This window comes from Pristis pectinata, chromosome 16 (assembly GCF_009764475.1).
Source record: "Pristis pectinata isolate sPriPec2 chromosome 16, sPriPec2.1.pri, whole genome shotgun sequence".
NCBI lineage: Eukaryota > Metazoa > Chordata > Chondrichthyes > Rhinopristiformes > Pristidae > Pristis > Pristis pectinata.
The window spans coordinates 41867532-41885100 of NC_067420.1; the positions used below are offsets into that span (position 1 = coordinate 41867532).

General features: G+C 44.7%; 1 protein-coding gene across 1 annotated transcript in view; it reads left to right on the forward strand.

The window, feature by feature from the left end:
• LOC127578693 (ubiquinol-cytochrome-c reductase complex assembly factor 1) overlaps window positions 1–17569 on the forward strand; it is a 104420-nt gene that overhangs the window by 81579 nt on the left and 5272 nt on the right. Inside the window, exons 7-8 of the mRNA XM_052030978.1 lie at window positions 6342–6419; window positions 10536–10649. Of these exons, the coding sequence (XP_051886938.1) occupies window positions 6342–6419; window positions 10536–10649 (192 nt within the window). The remainder of the gene's footprint in view (window positions 1–6341; window positions 6420–10535; window positions 10650–17569) is intronic.

Below are 17569 nucleotides of genomic sequence, written 5' to 3' on the forward strand. Positions count from 1 at the left end.
GTGCAATATAAGTGTAACGATTTCAATGAGCAAAGGCTATTGTAATTCAATGTGGACAAATATAAAATAGTATCCATGGAAGGGGAGCGAGTTAGTACATACTCTATGAACTGAGGTCAGAGTGTGTGTACAATTGAGTTCTATGGGTCTTTCCATATTTACAGGCAGCTCAGACTTAAGCCAATGAAGAAAATAAGAAGCAAATGTCGCCATAAAAACAGAGTACAACCCCACAGACAATGTATTGTTGAAGTCCCATTCCAGAAACTTCACACACAAATCCAGACTGACAGTCCAGTACAGTAGTGTGGTGAGGGAGTGCTTCACTTGGATGTGCTGTCTTTCAGTGAATTGTTAAACAGTGGCCCCCATCAGCTGTTTGTAGAGCTGAATGGCAGAGTTCTGAAGAAAGGTGTTAGAATTACCCCAACATTGTGGGCAATATTTGGCCCTTAATTCCCACAGAAATGATGATGTTTTTATGGGAGCTTGCTGTGCACAAGTTGGCTGCAGCATTTGAAACTTGACCACATATAAACAGTGCCTCAGATATAAAGCACTTTGAGACTAAAGTTAAAGAATTATAAATGTTTCTTTCTTTTAAAGGGTTAAATGTTGAGGATAGTTTATAGAGTCTTGGCTTTCTCTTGAATATAAAATATTGAAATGATGTAACTGAGATACTTAAGATGATTCAAAGATTTTATCGGGTAGATAAATTGAACTATTTCCTCTTGGCTTGGGACGGAATGGCACATCTTAAAATTCAAGCCAAGGCTGTTCAGGACAGATGGGTGGTTTGTATCTTCACAAACCCACAGGGCAATGGAAATCTGGAACTCAAAACCCAGGTCAATTGAAAGTTTCAAAACGGAGATTAATAGATTTTTGTTAGGCAGGGCAAGGTTAGTAAGCATTATGGAAACAAAGGGAGAGTGAGGTTGAGATGCAGATCAGCTGTGATCTAACTAAATAGTGAGACAGGCGCAAGGGGTTCAGTGCTCCTGAGAAAGTCAAGGGACAGTACACTGTTAATGGCAGGACCCTAAACAGTGTTGACATACAGAAGGATCTTAGGGTCCAAGTCCATAGCTTCCTGAAAGTGGCTGCACAAGGTGATACGGTGGTAAAGAAGGCGTACAGCATGCTTGTCTTTATTAGTTGAGGCACTGAGTTCAAAAGTCGGGAAGTTATGTTGCAGCTTTATAAAGCTCTGGTTAGGCCACTTCTGGAGTATTGCATTCAATTCTGGTCGTCCCATTATAGGAAGGATGTGGAGACTTTGGAGAGGGTGCAGAAGAGGTTCACCAGGATGCTGCCTGGATTAGAGGCTGTAAGGAGAGGTTGGACAAACTTGGGTTGTTTTTGCTGGAGTGGCAGAGGCTGAAGGGAAACCCTGATAGAAGTTTATATAAGATTGTGAGAGACACAGATAGAGTAGACAGCTGGTATCTTTTTCCCCGGGTTAAAATGTCTAATACTAGAGGGCATGCATTTAAGGTGAGAGGGGGTGAGTTCAAAGGAGATGTGCGGGGTAGGTTTTTGCACAGTGAGCGGTGAGTGCCTGGAATGTGCTGCCAAGGGTGGTGGTGGAGGCAGATACGATAGAGACATTTAAGAGGCTCTTAGGTAGGCACATGAATGTGCAGAGAATGGAGGAATATGGACATTGTGTAAGTAGAATGGAATAGTTTAGTTAGGCATTTAATTACTAGATTAATTAATTCAGCACAACATCAGGGGTTGAAGGGCCTCCTCCTGTGCTGTACTGTTGTATGTTCTTTGTGTAGGGCAGGTCAAAGAGCAATGAGAGTGATCTTCAGTGCAAAAGGTGGGTGATTCTGTGGTGGCTTACAAGACGGCAAATGGTTTTGGGAAAGGTGAGTACATAATATCATTGGAAGAGTAGGGCAAGGTGACATAGGTTGAAAACTGGTAAAAGTTGGATGGATTTGTATTTGGCCTTTCACAACGTCCAGCTGTCTCAAAGAGTTTTTCACACAATGAAATGTTTTTTTGAGGTGTAAGGGAAATGGTGCTCAGTTGACATAAGTCAAACTTGTACAAACAGCAGTGTTTCAATGATATTGAACAGACCCAAGGAGAGTTCTGCTGCCCCTCTTCGGGTAGTGCCGTGGGATCTTTTACTTTCATCAGAGGGGCAAATTCAACCTCCAAGAGGTTCTTCACACGTGCACACGCGTGGATTGAATTTCTAGTGGAGGTGAAAACTTTGGAAGCACAAGAGACTGCAGATGCTGGAATCCGAAGCAAGAAATAATCTGCTGGAGGAACTCAGTGGTTCAAGCAGCATCTGTGTGGGGGGGAAAGGAATTGTCGACGTTCCGGGTCGAAAGTCTGCATCAGGACACATGCAGGGTTTCGACCCAAAACATCAGGGCAGGAATGGATATTGAATAGTCCTGGTTTTCAGTGTTTTAAAAGGGATGGGCAGGGGGAGAAGAGGAGGAGGGGTGGTGATACTGGTCAGGGACACTGTTACAGCTGCAGAAAGGGTAAATAATGTAGAAGGATTCTCTCTAGAGTCAATATAGGTGGAAGTTAGGAACAAGAAAGGAGCAGTTACCCTCCTGTGAGTATTCTATAGGCCCCCCGGTAGCAGTAGGGATACTGAGGAGCAGATTGGGAGGCAGTTTTTGGAAAGATGCGAAAATAACAGGGTTATTATAATGGGAGACTTCAACTTTCCAAATATTGATTGGCACCTACTTAGTGCCAAAGGTTTAGATGGGGTGGAGTTTGTTAAGTGTGTCCAGGACGGATTCCTGACACAGTATGTTGACAGGCCGACTAGAGGGAATGCCATATTAGATCTAGTTTTAGGTAATGAACCGGGACAGGTAACCGGTCTATCGGTGGGTGAGCATTTGGGGGACAGTGAACATTGCTCCATAACCTTTAGAATTGTCATGGACAGGGATAGGAGCAAAGAGGACAGGAAGATATTTAATTGGGGAAAAGTGAATTATGAGGCTATAAGGCGAGAACTTGGGAGTGTAAATTGGGATGACATTTTTGAAGGGAAATGTACTAAAGAGATGTGGTCAATGTTCAGGGATCTTTTGCAGGATGTTAGGGATAAATGTGTCCCGGTGAGGCAGAGAAGGAATGGCAGGGTGAAGGAACGTGGGTGACGAGAGAGGTGGAACAACTAGTTAGGAAGAAGAAGGCAGCATACATGAGGTGTAAGCAGCAAGGATCAGACAGGGCTCATGAAGAATATAGAGTAGCAAGGAAGGAACATAAGAAAGGGCTGAGGAGAGTGAGAAGGGGACATGAAAAGGCTTCGGCGAGTAGGGTTAAGGAGAATCCCAAGACTTTTTTCTCATATGTGAAGAGCAGAAGGATGGCTAAAGTAAAGGTAGGTCCAATTAAAGACGAAGGTGGCAGGATGTGCCTGGAAGCTGTGGAAGTGGGTGAGGTTCTCAATGAATACTTCTCTTCAGTATTCACCAAGGAGAGGGATCTTGATGATGCTGAGGACAGTGTTGGTAAGGGTAATGTTCTAGATTATGTAGGTATCGAGAGAGGATGTGTTGGAGTTGTTAGAAAATATTAGGACAGATAAGTCTCTGGGGCCTGACGGAATATTCCCCAGGCTGCTTCGTGAGGCGAGGGAGGAGATTGCTGAACCATTGGTTAGGATCTTTGAGTCCTCGTTGGCCATGGGGATGGTACCGGAGAATTGGAGGGTGGCGAATGTTGTCCCCTTATTCAAAAAAGGAGGTAGGGATAGTCCAGGGAATTATAGACCAGTGAGCCTTACGTCTGTGGTGGGTAAGCTGTTAGAAAGGATTCTAAGAGATAAGATCTATGAGCATTTAGAGAATCATGGACTGATTAGGGACAGCCATCATGGCTTTGTGAAGGGAAGATCTTGCTTCAAAAGCCTGATAGGGTTCTTTGAGGAGGTGACCAGGAAGATTGATGAGGGTAGTGCAGTGGATGTGGTCTACATGGACTTTAGTAAGGCGTTTGATAAGGTTCCGCGTGGTAGGCTTCTTCAGAAGTTCAGAGGCCAAGGGATCCAGGGAGGCTTGGCAGAGTGGATTCAGAATTGACTTGCCTGTAGAAAGCAGAGGGTTGTGGTGGAGGGAGTGCATTCGGATTGGAGGGCTGTGACTAGTGGTGTCCCACAGGGATCGGTTCTGGGACCTCTACTTTTTGTGATATTTATTAATGACTTAGATGAGGGGGTGGAAGGGTGGGTTAGCAAGTTTGCAGATGACACTAAGATCAGTGGTGGTGTGGATAGTGTGGAGGGCTGTCGAAGCTTACAGAGGGATATTGATAGGATGCAGAGCTGGATTGACAAGCAGCAGATGGAGTTCAATCCGGAGAAGTGTGAGGTGGTACACTTTGGAAGGACAAACTCCAATTAAATGGCAGGATTCTGGGCAGTGTAGAGGAGCAGAGGGATCTGGGGGTTCATATCCACAGATCACTGAAAGTCGCCTCACAGGTAGATAGGGTAGTTAAGAAAGCTTATGGGATGTTAGCTTTCATAAGTCGTGGGATCGTGTTTAAGGGCCGCGAAGTAATGACGCAGCTTTACAAAACTCTGGTTAGGCCACACTTAGAGTACTGTGTCCAGTTCTGGTCGCCTCATTATAGGAAAGATGTGGAGCTGCAGAAAGGGTGCAGAGGAGATTTACCAGAATGCTGCCTGGATGAGAGAGTATGGCTTATGAGGAGAGATTAAAGGAGCCAGGGCTTTACTCATTAGAGAGAAGGAGGATGAGGGGAGACATGATAGAGGTATACAAGATATTAAGAGGAATAGATAGAGTGGACAGCCAGCACCTCTTTCCCAGGGCACCAATGCTCAAAACAAGAGGGCATGGCTTTAAGGTAATGGGTGGGAAGTTCAAGGGAGACGTCAGAGGGAGGTTTTTCACCCAGAGAGTGGTCGGTGCATGGAATGCGCTGCCTGGGGCGGTGGTGGAGGCCGATACGTTGGTCAAATTCAAGAGATTGTTGGATAAGCATATGGAGGAATTTAAGATAGAGGGATATGTGGGAGGAAGGGGTTAGATAGTCTTAGGTGTGGTTTGTAGGGCGGCACAACATGGTGGGCCGAAGGGTTCTATGGTTCTATTTTTCTCCCACAGATGCTGCTCAACCCACCAAGTTCCTCCAGCAGACTGTTGCTTGAGGCAAAAACTTTGGAGTTTTAGGAAAAACTAGATGCCAACAGGACAGAATGGTCTAGCGATCATTCTGGGTGGAGGGATTAAAATAGCCTGAATGGCTTCCCTGGTCAGTGGTGATTCCAACTCGAGTCCTGGGCTGGTTTCATCTCTGGAGACACAAGAGACTGCAGATGCTGGAATATGGAGCAACAAACAATCTGCTGGAAGAACTCAACGGGTTGAGCCAGATGCTGCTCGACCCACTGAGTTCTTCCAGCAGATTGCTTGTTGCTCTGGTTTCATCTCTGCTGCCCTGAGAATAGTCCCTCAGCGAGGAGCTTGATATCCTGGGGAGAGAGGAAAATCATGAAGAATGAGGCAAAGAAAGTCAAAGGGAAAGAAAGGTTACGTTGCAGAAACAAGCAGTCAGCATGCTAACCACCAACACCATCCAGGTCTTCCCCCGAGGACAACAATTTCTCAAATTTACAATCTTTCACAAGCTCGGGAGCAGTGATGGCAGGTCTGCAGCCAAACTTTGAGGTGCTGACATTGGTCAGATTTGAAATTGATCCAAGGATTAAGAGCCCTGACATTTTTTCCCCTTGTGCAAGGTAAAGGAATTCCGTGAGGAACGCTGTAACAATCCCTTAATGGTGAAGGCCTTTCATTCACTGGCTTAATGTCAACTCTGAACACCACCTTTCAGAGGAAGAACATCTGCCTATGTCTGAAATATATGCAAACTGGGTTTACTCAGATTTCCTAGGCATCTGTGACCCCTCTGTGTTGCCTCTCCAGTTCACCCAGTTAAGTACACAAGCGTGTCTTTGTTTTCCCTAATGGAGAAAGGGTTGGGACGGGGAGTAGTGGTGGGGGGAAATGAAATAAATGACTGAGAATATTGAAAGCTGCAATGAAGGGAAAAGTTATTATATAAAATATACAGCTCAGGAACAGGTCACTCACCCAGCTAGTCCGTGCTGGCGTTTGCCTTACAGTTGAGCAATTTATAATATAAGCCAGCTGGTTATTGGTGTGTTGCCGATGGGGTAACCATTTAAGGATGCTCTTGTAACTTGCTCTGGTCAACTGCTGGAGAGCGCGTTTCTCAAACTCTCCGCAGTTCATTGTAATCTGCTGTCTTTTGCCCAGGTGCTCATTCATGTTACTGTTTGTGCCCCTCAGATCGAATCGGTTGTGTTGAAGGAGCAGATACAAGTTATGACACAGAATTTTTATGCAGCTATTTTTGGGTATGATGAGGTGAGTGTTTTATCTTTGAATTTCTGGTCCTCTGACTATCACTTTTGTCCTTGTCTACAAACAATATTTAAGACCAAATCATTAATACTTGCCCCCCATGCTAAGCAAAGAACTGAGCACTGAACTCATTGAAGCCCAACAACACACAGCCCTCTGGTCACTAGACCTGTCTGCTCTTGTCCTACCCCTTCTCTCACTGAGACCCTTTTGGGTTTACCCTACTTCTGTGGATGCTCTACTTCCTCAGGAGGCTAAAGAAATTTGGCATGTCCCCATTGACCTTCACCAGTTTTTACAGATTCACCATAGAAAGCATCCTATCCGGATGCATCATGGCTTGATACGGCAACTACTCTGCCCAAGACCACAAGAAACTGCAGAGAGTTGTGGACACAGCTCAGCACATCAGGGAAACCAGCCTCCCCTCCACGGACTCTGTCTACACTTCCCGCTGCCTCTGTAAAACAGACAACATAATCAAAGACCCCACCCACCCCGGACATCCTCTCTTCACCCCCCTTCCATCAGGCAGAAGATACAAAAGCCTGAAAGCACGTACCACCAGGCTCAAGGACAGCTTCTGTCCCGCTGTTATAAGACTCTTGAACAGTTCCCTTGTACGATAAGATGGACTCTTGACCTCACAGTCTATCTTGTTATTGCCTTGCACCTTATTGTCTGTAACACTTTATTCTGCATTCTGTTATTGTTTTCCCTTGTACTACCTCGATGCACTGGTGTGGTGAAATGATCTGTATGGATGGCATGCAAAACAAAGTTTTTCAATGAACCTCGGTACATGTGACAATACTAATAAACCAAACCATGGGCTTTCATTCTCCTGACCATCTGCTGTTTAGCATTGAGAAGATCAAATTCTGGCACGCTCTTTCTTCCCCTTACTCCCTCTGCCATCCCCCCCCCACCCAGAATCTGTTGCTGCTCAGTCAACTGAAAATTTCGTAGAACATCGAATAGGAAACAGGCCCTTTGGCCCACCATGTCTGTGCCAAACACAATGTCAAAGTAACCTAAATCTCTTCTGCCTGTACATGATCCATATCCCTCAATTCCCTGCATATTCTAAAAGCCTCTTATAAGCCACTATCATATCTGGTCCCACCACTACCCCTGGCAGACCGTTCTAGGCACCTACCACAGTCTGTGTAAAAAAAAACTTGCCCCGCTCATCTCCCTTAAACTTCCCTCTCTCACCTTAAATGCATGCCCTCTAGTATTTGACATTTCTACCCTGGGAAAAAGATCACTCCTCATTCTCCCCTGAATAAAGTCCTAGCCTGCTCAACCTCTCACAATAACTCAGTCCCTCGAGTCCTAACAACATCCTGGTAAACCTTTTCCACCTTCTTTCCAACAGGCATCTTTCCTATAGCAGGGTGACCAAAACCGAAAACAGTCTTCCAAATGCGGCCTCACTGACGTCTTGTACAACTGCAACGTAACATCCCAGCTTCTACACTCAATGCCCTGATTAATGGAAGGCCAGTGTGCCAAAAGCCACGTTCACCACCCTGTCAATTTAGGGAGGTGTTGCGGTGATTTGCGCTGTCTGCTTTGCACGATTTACAGGGAGATGCAGCACAATCCAGCTGACTGCCAAGTGCATACAGTAGAGAAACATGCTGTTTGGCCATGGGCATCTGTGCTCCACACAGTCTTGCTCCCACTCCACTTCACCTCACCCAGTCAGCATATCCTTCTGAGAGTATCTCCCTCATGCTTACCTCACCTCCCCATGAATGGTAGTGGCCTCAACTACCCCCCTGTGGGAGCAAGTTCCATGTTCTCACCACTTTCCAGTTAAAGACATTTCTGAATTCCCTTTTGGATTTATTAGTGAGAGTCCTATGTTGATGGCCCCTCATTCAGGGTGTTCACTCCTGATCTGGCCTTTTCAGCAGCCAAAAACTCTTTATATATGCTTTATCCGCAAGGTATTAAAATAATACTGCTTCCATCAAAAAGCTTGGGTCAGAACAAGCCTACACTGTGCTTCTAAACCAAAATCATTTGGCATCGATTTGCCTTATTTTAGTTGGAATTAATCTCCGTGAAATGCCATTAGGCACTTGTACATTTCCTTGTTTACTTTCTACACGAATCCTGCCTCACTAAACTGAGTTCTGCAGAGACAAAATAGGTGTCCCCTTTCCCTGCTTCTCTTCCTCTCTCTCTGTCACCACTGAATGAGTTTGAGGGGTGCGTGTTTATTTCCTGATAGAATGGCTATTTGGTCCAGTGGAGAACCAATTTGGGACCTTGCCATAACATTTGATCTGAGGTGGAGTAGGAGATAGTTTAACCTGCTTTGCTTAGAGTAATGTAGCATAGCTTGTACCATCTGCTGGACATTGTGTGTATTCCTCTATTTTTGTGCTGAATATATCTTCTGATCACCATTGTTCCTACCTTCGTCTTCCATTTCACGTGTCAGCTTGGTAAGGTCCCTAGCCTACAGGTCAGAAGGCTGCGGGTTCATGACTCCCAGATGACGTACAGCAAGGTTCCTCAAACAGCAATTTGACGATCAGATCATCTGTTTTAGATGTTGTTTGAGTATTTAAGTATTGGCCAAGATCCTGGGAGAACTCCTATGTCCTTCCAAATTATGCCACAGGATCTTGAGACAGCAGATAACCCCTTGATTAAACTTCTGTTCTGAAAGATATTGGCACTCCCTCAGTACTGGAGGAGGGTTTCAGCATGGACTCTATGTCTGATTCTGGAGCAGGACTTGAATGTTTGGTTCAAAGCCCAGAGTGTTACCCAGGGAACCACAGTTGATGCTCAAGTGAGTGTTAGCCAAGGTGCACCCCAAGAAAAAGCAAGTGTTCTCTGGATCTTGAAACAATTGAACTTGTTTGTGATCCCTGCCACGATAAAATTCTCCACCAAGGCCTTCGCTAGAAGAATATGAGATGATTATTGCATCAAAACCAGATTTATTCTTTGTTCATTTATTGCAATCTGTATAAATGGTGATTGCACTATTTGGAAAGTTATTGTGTCAAATTTGAAACATTTGAGCAATTGCAGTGTGATGCTGTATAAATGAATATGCCAGGGTTTAATGGCCTTCTGAGTCAGAAGGTGATGATTTTGAACCTCCTCTAGACCCAAGTGTAGACTGACTCAGTGACTCTGCAGTGCAGTCTTTACATCGACACAGAATCGTACAGAATGGAAGCAGGCCCTTCAGCCCAACTTGTCCATGCTGACTGTGTTGCCCAGCGAGCTAGTCCCATTCACCCACATTTGTCCCATAGCCCTCTAATCTCTCCTATCCATGTAGTTATCTAGATGGCTTTTAAACGCTGCTAATGTGCCCGCCTCAACCACTATTTCTGGCAGCTCATTCCAAATACGCACCACCCTTTGTGAGAAGAAGCTGCCCCTGATGTCCCTTTTAAATCTCTCGCCTCTGATCTTAAACCTATGCCCTCTTGTTTTTAACACCCCCTCCCTGGGAAAAAGACTATGTGCTTTCACCCTGTCTATGCCCCTCATGATCTTATACACCTCTATCAGTTCACCCCTCAATCTCCTACATTCCAGGGAATAAAGTCCTTGTCTACACAACCTCTCCTTGTAACCCAGGCCCGGTAAATCTGTTATGTACTCTTTCCAGTTTAATAACATCAAACCGAGACACTGACTGTTCTCTCACAGAAATACAAAGGCTCCAGGAAACTACCCTGAAACAAGTTCAGGGAAGTTGTGTCATGTGCAGGCCAATGTTTAACACTCAGTGGTGCCTTAAAACTGATGATCTGGGCAATATCCCTTGCATTATGTTGGAGCTTGCTGTGTACAAATTGACTGCTGCATTTCCTGCGTTACAGAAGTGATGACACTTCACAATTATTTCTTTGAGATATCCTGCAGTCATGAAAGACATTAGGTAAAAGCAGTTTTTTCTTCACTGGATTGTTCATGCTTCCACCCTGTGGTGTTCCAGTAATGGGAACTGCTGCATGTCAATGATCCTTAGGACCTGTAGTTGCCCACTGTGCATTGGCTGAGTGAAGATGTCTTTTGTTTCCTGCTCAGTCTTGATGATGCTGAACTCTTCTTGGTTTTTGTTCTTTTAATCAGGGAATTTTATCAGATGATCGTGTGTTAGCTGCATCTCTTTGGAGGCACTTCTTCAATAAACAGTGCGAGGATCCAAGACAGTTGGAGCTGATGGTTGAATATGTCCGCAAACAGGTACGGGACGCTGTAACTAAATTGTATTAGTGAACTCTAATCTGCTACAGAGGCAGAATCTTACAATGGTGTGGGGTGTGCCACTCTTTGGAAGTGCTGTCAGTACTATCTCACTTCCCTGTTCTTTTCCTACATCCATTACACTTAGCAGTTTTTTGTCCTATTTTTGTCAATGTACATTCAGCTTCCACTGTTGCGGTGGAGGGGGTGTCATGAAATATTCTGATGCTTGTTCTATATTAAAAATATTTCTCAGCCCCTCACATGGTTGCTTTGGTGAACAGCAGTTGCTGCCCATCCATTGTCCAGGGGAGATGGTTCTCCCTGGCTGGTGTTGTCAAAACCTGTAAGAATTTTGACTTCCTTTGTAGATCACCTCATCGCTCTAGAGCTAGAGGAGTAGCATCTCGTTCCTGGTATTATCCAAGTGACTCCCTTCTGCTCCCCCTGCTTAGCCTTAGCTCCTGAGAGTAAAATGTCCACATCCAGAGCCTCTCTCCAGCTGTGTACCATCAACAATAGGCACTGACGTTACTTCGACAGCTTTTCTCAAGCCAGCGGCCTTTAGGAGAACGGGGTCAAATGGGTGCAAGGAGCCATGATCACCTTCAAACTGAACAGGTTGCTGACCTGGAGATGTATCACTATTCCTTCATCACTGGTATATAAAGTACTGGAACTCCATACCCAACAACACTGGGTGCTCCAGTTTCCTCCCACATCCCAGAGGTGTGCGGGTCGGTAGGTTAATTGGTGGCTGTAAATTGCCCCTGGTATGTAGGTGAGTGGTAGAATCTGGGAGGAGTTGATCACAATGTGGAGAGAATGAAAGCTAGGGTTAATACAGTTTTAGTAGTTGATGGTCAGTGCAGGCTCCGGCCAAGGAGCCTCTTTCCATGCTGTGTGATGCTCTGTCTCTCTAAGACCTGTTTCAGGAAGACAGTCCACCAACTCCTTCTCAGGAGAGACTAGTGTTGGACAATAAATGTTGGCTTGCTGCCGATGTCCATGAATGAACACAGAAATAATTTTACCTCCTGACTTTGTTAGAGTGCAGCTGAGCGCAAGAGTAGAGACATATAATTTATAAAGCCAATACTTGCTAATAATAATTAAACTGAATGTGGGATTAAAACCAATACCAGAGGACATAAGTTTCTGGTCAGAGGAGGAAAGTTTAGGGGAGATGTCAGAGGTAGGTTTTTCACACAGAGAGTGGTGGGTGCCTGGAACGCACTGCCGTGAGTGGTGGTAGAGGCTAATGCAACAGGGATATTTAAAGGACTTTTAGATAGGCACATGGATGTTAAAAAAAAAATGGAGGGTTGTGGGCTGTGTAGGAGGGAAGAATTAGATTGATCGTGGGGTAGGTTTATATAGGTCAGCACAACATTGTGGGCCAAAGAGCCCGTACTGTGCTCTACTGTTCCATGTAAAAGTGATTTCAGGTTTACTGGATTAAGGCAACTACTCCCATGCAGATTAATAAACATGTTGCCAATAACTGAAGTTCCTGTGTATGGCCCCTAAAGTATATGTGGCTGAAAAGAGGACCTCAGGGGTACTGACTGCCCAGGTTAAGCAGACCTGCATTGCTTTCCAAGGTTTTATTTTAATACAAAATTTAATTTTCACATCTCATAGCCAAAAATAAAGTTTCCACCATTAAATAAACAAAATCGTCTTGAGGTTTTGATAAGTTACAGTAACCTTCCTAGATCCAAGATGGTTTATGACCTAAAATTGGTCTGGAATAAAATGAGTTGAAAAAGTACAGAAGAGCCAGAATGCCTGAGTATAATTGGATGTGTAAATGACCCTGGAATAGGGAGCTCTGAGAGGTGATCCTGGAATAGGGAGCTCTGAGAGATGATCCTGGAGTAGGGAGCTCTGAGAAGTGATCCTGGAATAGGGAGCTCTGAGAGGTGATCCTGGAATAGGGAGCTCTGAGAGGTGATCCTGGAATAGAGAGCTCTGAGAGGTGATCTGATTGCTGTTGGTAGCATTCCTAAAAGGACTAGACAACGTCAGAAAGATATTTTCAGCTTGTCCAAGTACAGGACTTGCCTTGTTCTTGGAGGTGAAGTAAGTTCAAAGCCAGTCTGCAGAGACCGTATTTCAGTGAGTGATGATCAGTTTCTGCAAGAGGCTATCCAAGGAGCCAATAGTAAATTGCTTCATTATTGTCACATGTACCGAGGTACAGTGGAAAAATTTTGTTTTGCATGCCATCCATACAGATCATTTCATTACAACAGTGCATTGAGGTAGTACAAGGGAAAACAATAACAGAATGCAGAATAAAGTGATACAGTTACAGAGAATATGCAATGCAGGCAGACAATGAGGTGTAAGGCCATAACGAGGTAGATTGTGAGTCAAGAGTCTATCTTATCGTACTAGCGGACTGTTCAGTAATCTTATAACAGCGGGATAGAAGCTGTCCTTGAACCTGGTGGTACATGCTTGGTACCTGGTGGTATTAGTTGGTGTTGATGCATTCAAATGCAAATTAGACCCCCTTCAAGAAGTAACACGCTTGTGTGATATTGTACACGGTAATTGGAAACCTGATAAAATAAGGGCACCAAGCTCAGAAAGAACGGGAAATTTGGGCACCTGCTTCCCAAAACTATCTGCCTCAGGGAGCTTCTCCACCTACAGCCTGTGTCTGATGTAGACCCAGTGATAATGACTGAAGACGAAAGAGACAGCAGATGCTGGAATCTGGAACAAAAGACAGGACGCTGGAAGAATTCAGCAGTCGAGCAGCCAGTGTTAAGCCGAGACGTTTCTCTCTCTCCTCTGAATCACTCAACGGCCAGTGGGAGGCAAAGTTCTTTCACTTTTAAATGTTCCTCCTTAAGGGAAACTCTGCTTATAGTGTGATCTGACAGCCACCCTCTCAAATTCCACTAATAATGACTGTTCGCTAAGATTAGTCAAGAGCACCTTTATCAGAGCGTTACAGCAACCAGGGTAGTCAAAGGTAGTAGATTGATTTTGATCTTTTTTCTCTTACAATCCCTGTGCTCTGAACTCAGAGGAACTGTGCTCTTCCCCTGTACTGGTGAATCATGTAATATTACTGGAAAATGCCTTGCCTGTCAGAGCAGACCAAACACGTTGGTGTGCAACATTCAAACACCACATTGTGCTTTACCTGCGCACAGGCAGCTTGCTTGAAGAGGGGCCAAGCAGATCCGAGTTGTCTGCCCACCAAGAGGAAAGATTCCCCTATCACCTTGCCCTTTACATATCGTCCCGGCGTGTGGACCACACTTCCCTGTCTCCAAGCAGGAGGTAACGTTTAGATTCAGAGTTATACAGCAGGGAAACAGGCCCTTCAGTCCAACTCATCCATTCTGACCAAGGTGCCTATTTATGCTAGTCCCATTTGCCTGCATTTGGCCCATATCCCTCTAAATCTCTCTTATCCATCTACCTGTCCAAATGTTTCTTTTAAATTTTAAAGGTTCCTCGGAAGAGAAACTCTGCTACTACTGTGATCTGATGGCCACCCACTCAAATTCCTCCCTACCTGAAGAATTACGATCCCAAGATCACTTCTGCAGGCACGGTAGTGTAGCAGTTAGAGTAATGCTTTACAGCGCCAGTGACCCTGGTTCAATTCCGGCCACTGTCTGTAAGGAGTTTGTACATTCTCCTCGTGTCTGTGTGGGTTTCCTTTGGGTGCTCTGGTTTCCCCCACTTTCCAAAGACGTACGGGTTAGGAATTTGTAGGCATGCCATGTTGGCGCCGGAAGTGTGGCGACACTTGCGGGCTGCCCCCAGAACACTCTACGCAAAAGGTGCATTTCACTATGTGTTTCGATGTACATGTGACTAATAAAGATGTCTTATCTGTAGCTGAAGAGACAAGAAGTTGTTCAAAGGAATCATTGATCAAAATATTTCTCTTAACTGCAAAACGTTTAAGGCATAAATGCCCTAAATTCACTTTGCTTTTAATTGCAATATTTAACCTCTCGTTTCAGCCACTACTCTTTGAACAATAAACAAATGTGCTGATAAAGATGGGATATAATAGAATAGCTTTTTGAAAACTCACGGCTGTCAAAATCTGATTAAAATGGTGAATCATTGCAGGGACTACCAACTTTAAAGCATACCATCATTTTAGTTTGTGATAGGATTTTGAATTAGGATTATGTTTTGCAAAACAAAATCAATCCCTTAGCCTGTTAAACCTGTGATTGTTCTGTTTTTCTTTGTAAGTTGCTGTGCCTCTGACTGTGCTGGTAATGCAGGCTGACAATAGATGAACTAGCTCTCTCTCCTGCAGAGGTAACGTTTGGCAGAGACATGGGGACTGAGTAAGAAAAGTTTCTATTCAGTGAAAGCCACAAGAGGCCCCTGCAGTTTCCAGTGGTAGGATGTTGCTACCAGTACAGAGTACTCCCAGTAACTTCAGGGGCACTCCCTGTTTATAGACATATAATACACCCTCTCTTAACAACCGCAAAGTCGGTCTGTCCTCCAAGAACCAGGTAAATCAGTTCTAGGAATAGCGATCAGATTGCTGAGCTCTAGCTGAGCCAGGAACTAATCCTATTTGGCAACACCCCAGGTTCCAAGCTCAATAGCAGGCCTGGCTTAGGGAGCATACTGACAGCAAAAGGAACTTTTATTTAATCCCCTCAGAACACTAGCAACCTGAGATGCATCCATGTCCAGAGCAGGTATCATTAGACCACTCTTACTCTCTGCCGTTGCTGAGATAACCAGATACCTGTGAAGCCCAGACACTGCAAACCCCTGCAGGTGCTATAAGTCAAAAATATGAAGGGCAAATGCTGGAGATATTCAGTTGGTTGGGTATTTCTGGAAGGGGGAGGGCGGGTGTCTGAAAAGAGCAGCTGAGAACTGTGGCACTCTTGCCTCTGAATCAGGCAGCTGTGGCTTTGAGATCTACATCAGAGATGAGAGCATGAAGTCCTAGGTCAATCACACCCAATCCAATGCTCAGGGAGACCTGCACTGGCAGAGACACAGACATTATACTGAAGCCCCCATCTGCCATCCGCCCCACCAATTCTTCTTCACGTCCCAGGAACTCCAGCTCCTTCCTCCTTTGTGCTGATCTCCATTTCCCCGTGAAAGCATCTGCACTGTTTGTCCCAACTGCTTCCTGTAGGAATGAATTCCAGATTCTTACCTTTCCCTGGCTAACGCTGTTTCCCCTGTCCAGAATTCCCTCTTGGACTTATTAGCAACTATTTTACCTCCCTCCCCACAAACGGACACTCTTCTGTCAAATCCTTCCAGAGTATTAAAGATCTCCCTTGGGCTTCTCTTTTTGAGAGAGAGAGAGAGAGAGAGAGAGAGAGAGTGAGACGCAGTAATTTTAGCCTCTCCCAACGGGTATGGTCTCATAGCTTTGATATGCGCCTTATTGAGATCTAATCAAAGTTCAGTGCAAGTTTGACATAACTTCACTGCTTTTCAATTCCATCCCTCTAAAAATAAGGCCCAGTGCTTTGCTTTTTTTGGCAGCTTTGCAATGCTACTTTTTCTGATTTATCTGTAACCCCAGATCTTTGTTCCTGTATTCCATTTAGATTCTTATTTTCCAAATACATTGAAACCTCTATTTTTCTTATCAAAATATGATTCCTCACACTTTCATCTGGAAATGAATTTGCCAATTAGATGCCCGTTGTGTAGATGTATTAAGCTCTTGTAATTTGACACGTTCCTCTATATTAGCCATGTAGTGTAATTATTGTCAATTAAATGATGGAATTGTAGAAAGGTACTCCACCGAAAGTTACTCCACCGAAGGAGGCCACTGGCGTCAGCTCTTTGAAGGAGCAGCCTTGCGTACTTCCCATATCTCTGTCTACTCCTATATTTCTGCCTATGACCCAGTAAGAACATAGAACAGTCCAGCCCAGGAACAGGCCCTTCGGCCCATGATATCTGTGCTGACCATGATGCCAACCCAAACTAATCCCATCTGTCTGCACACGGTCTATATCCCTCCATTCTCTGAGTTCATGAGTCTGTCTAAATGCCTCTTAAGCGTTGCCGTCATATCAGCTTCTACCAGCTCCCCGGCAGCACATTCCAGGAACCTACCACCCTCTGTGTAAAACAAAAACTTGTCTCATATATCTCCCATAAACTTTCTCCCTCTCAGCTTAAAATACCTTGAAACCTCTACTTCCTCATTATTTGGAAACCTCATCCTCCAATACCTCTCCTCCTTTTGAAAACCTTTCAACGATTCAGTTTCCAACAACATTTTAGGGAGAGCTTTTACCAGATCCTGAGGGGGAAAAGAACCCACAGATGCTGAAAATCTGAAATAAAAACAGAAAATGTGGGAAACACTCAGCAGGTCAGGCAGCATCTGTGAAGAGAGGAACAGAGTTGATGTTTCAGGTTGAAGACCTTTGGTCAGAACTTGGGGATCTAAGGAGAAAGTATGTCACTCAGAGGGTGATTGCAATCCAGAACACACTGCCTGAGTATGTGGTGGAAGCAGAGACGCTCACAGCGTTTAGGACGTATCTGGACAAACACTTGAATTGCCAAGGCTGAGAAGGCAAGTGCTGGTAAATGGGATTAATATAGGTGGATGCATGATGGTCAGCATGGTTGTGATGGGCCAAATGGCCTGCTTCTGTACTGTACAACTCTATGACTCCCAACTTTTTTCCCCAGTTCCAACGAAGGGTCCCAAATCTGAAACATGAACTCTGTTTCTCTCTCCACAGATGCTGCCTGACCTGCTGAGTGTTTCCAGCTTTTTTTGTTCTTATCCAGATCCTGACATTAACTGAACGAGGGTCCATTCTTCTCTCTCTCCCCCCGCCAGATCTCTTGATTTATTTCAAATCTGTGACCTCAGATCATCGATCTGCTAGCACGAGGGAGAGTTGATCTCTCTCAGC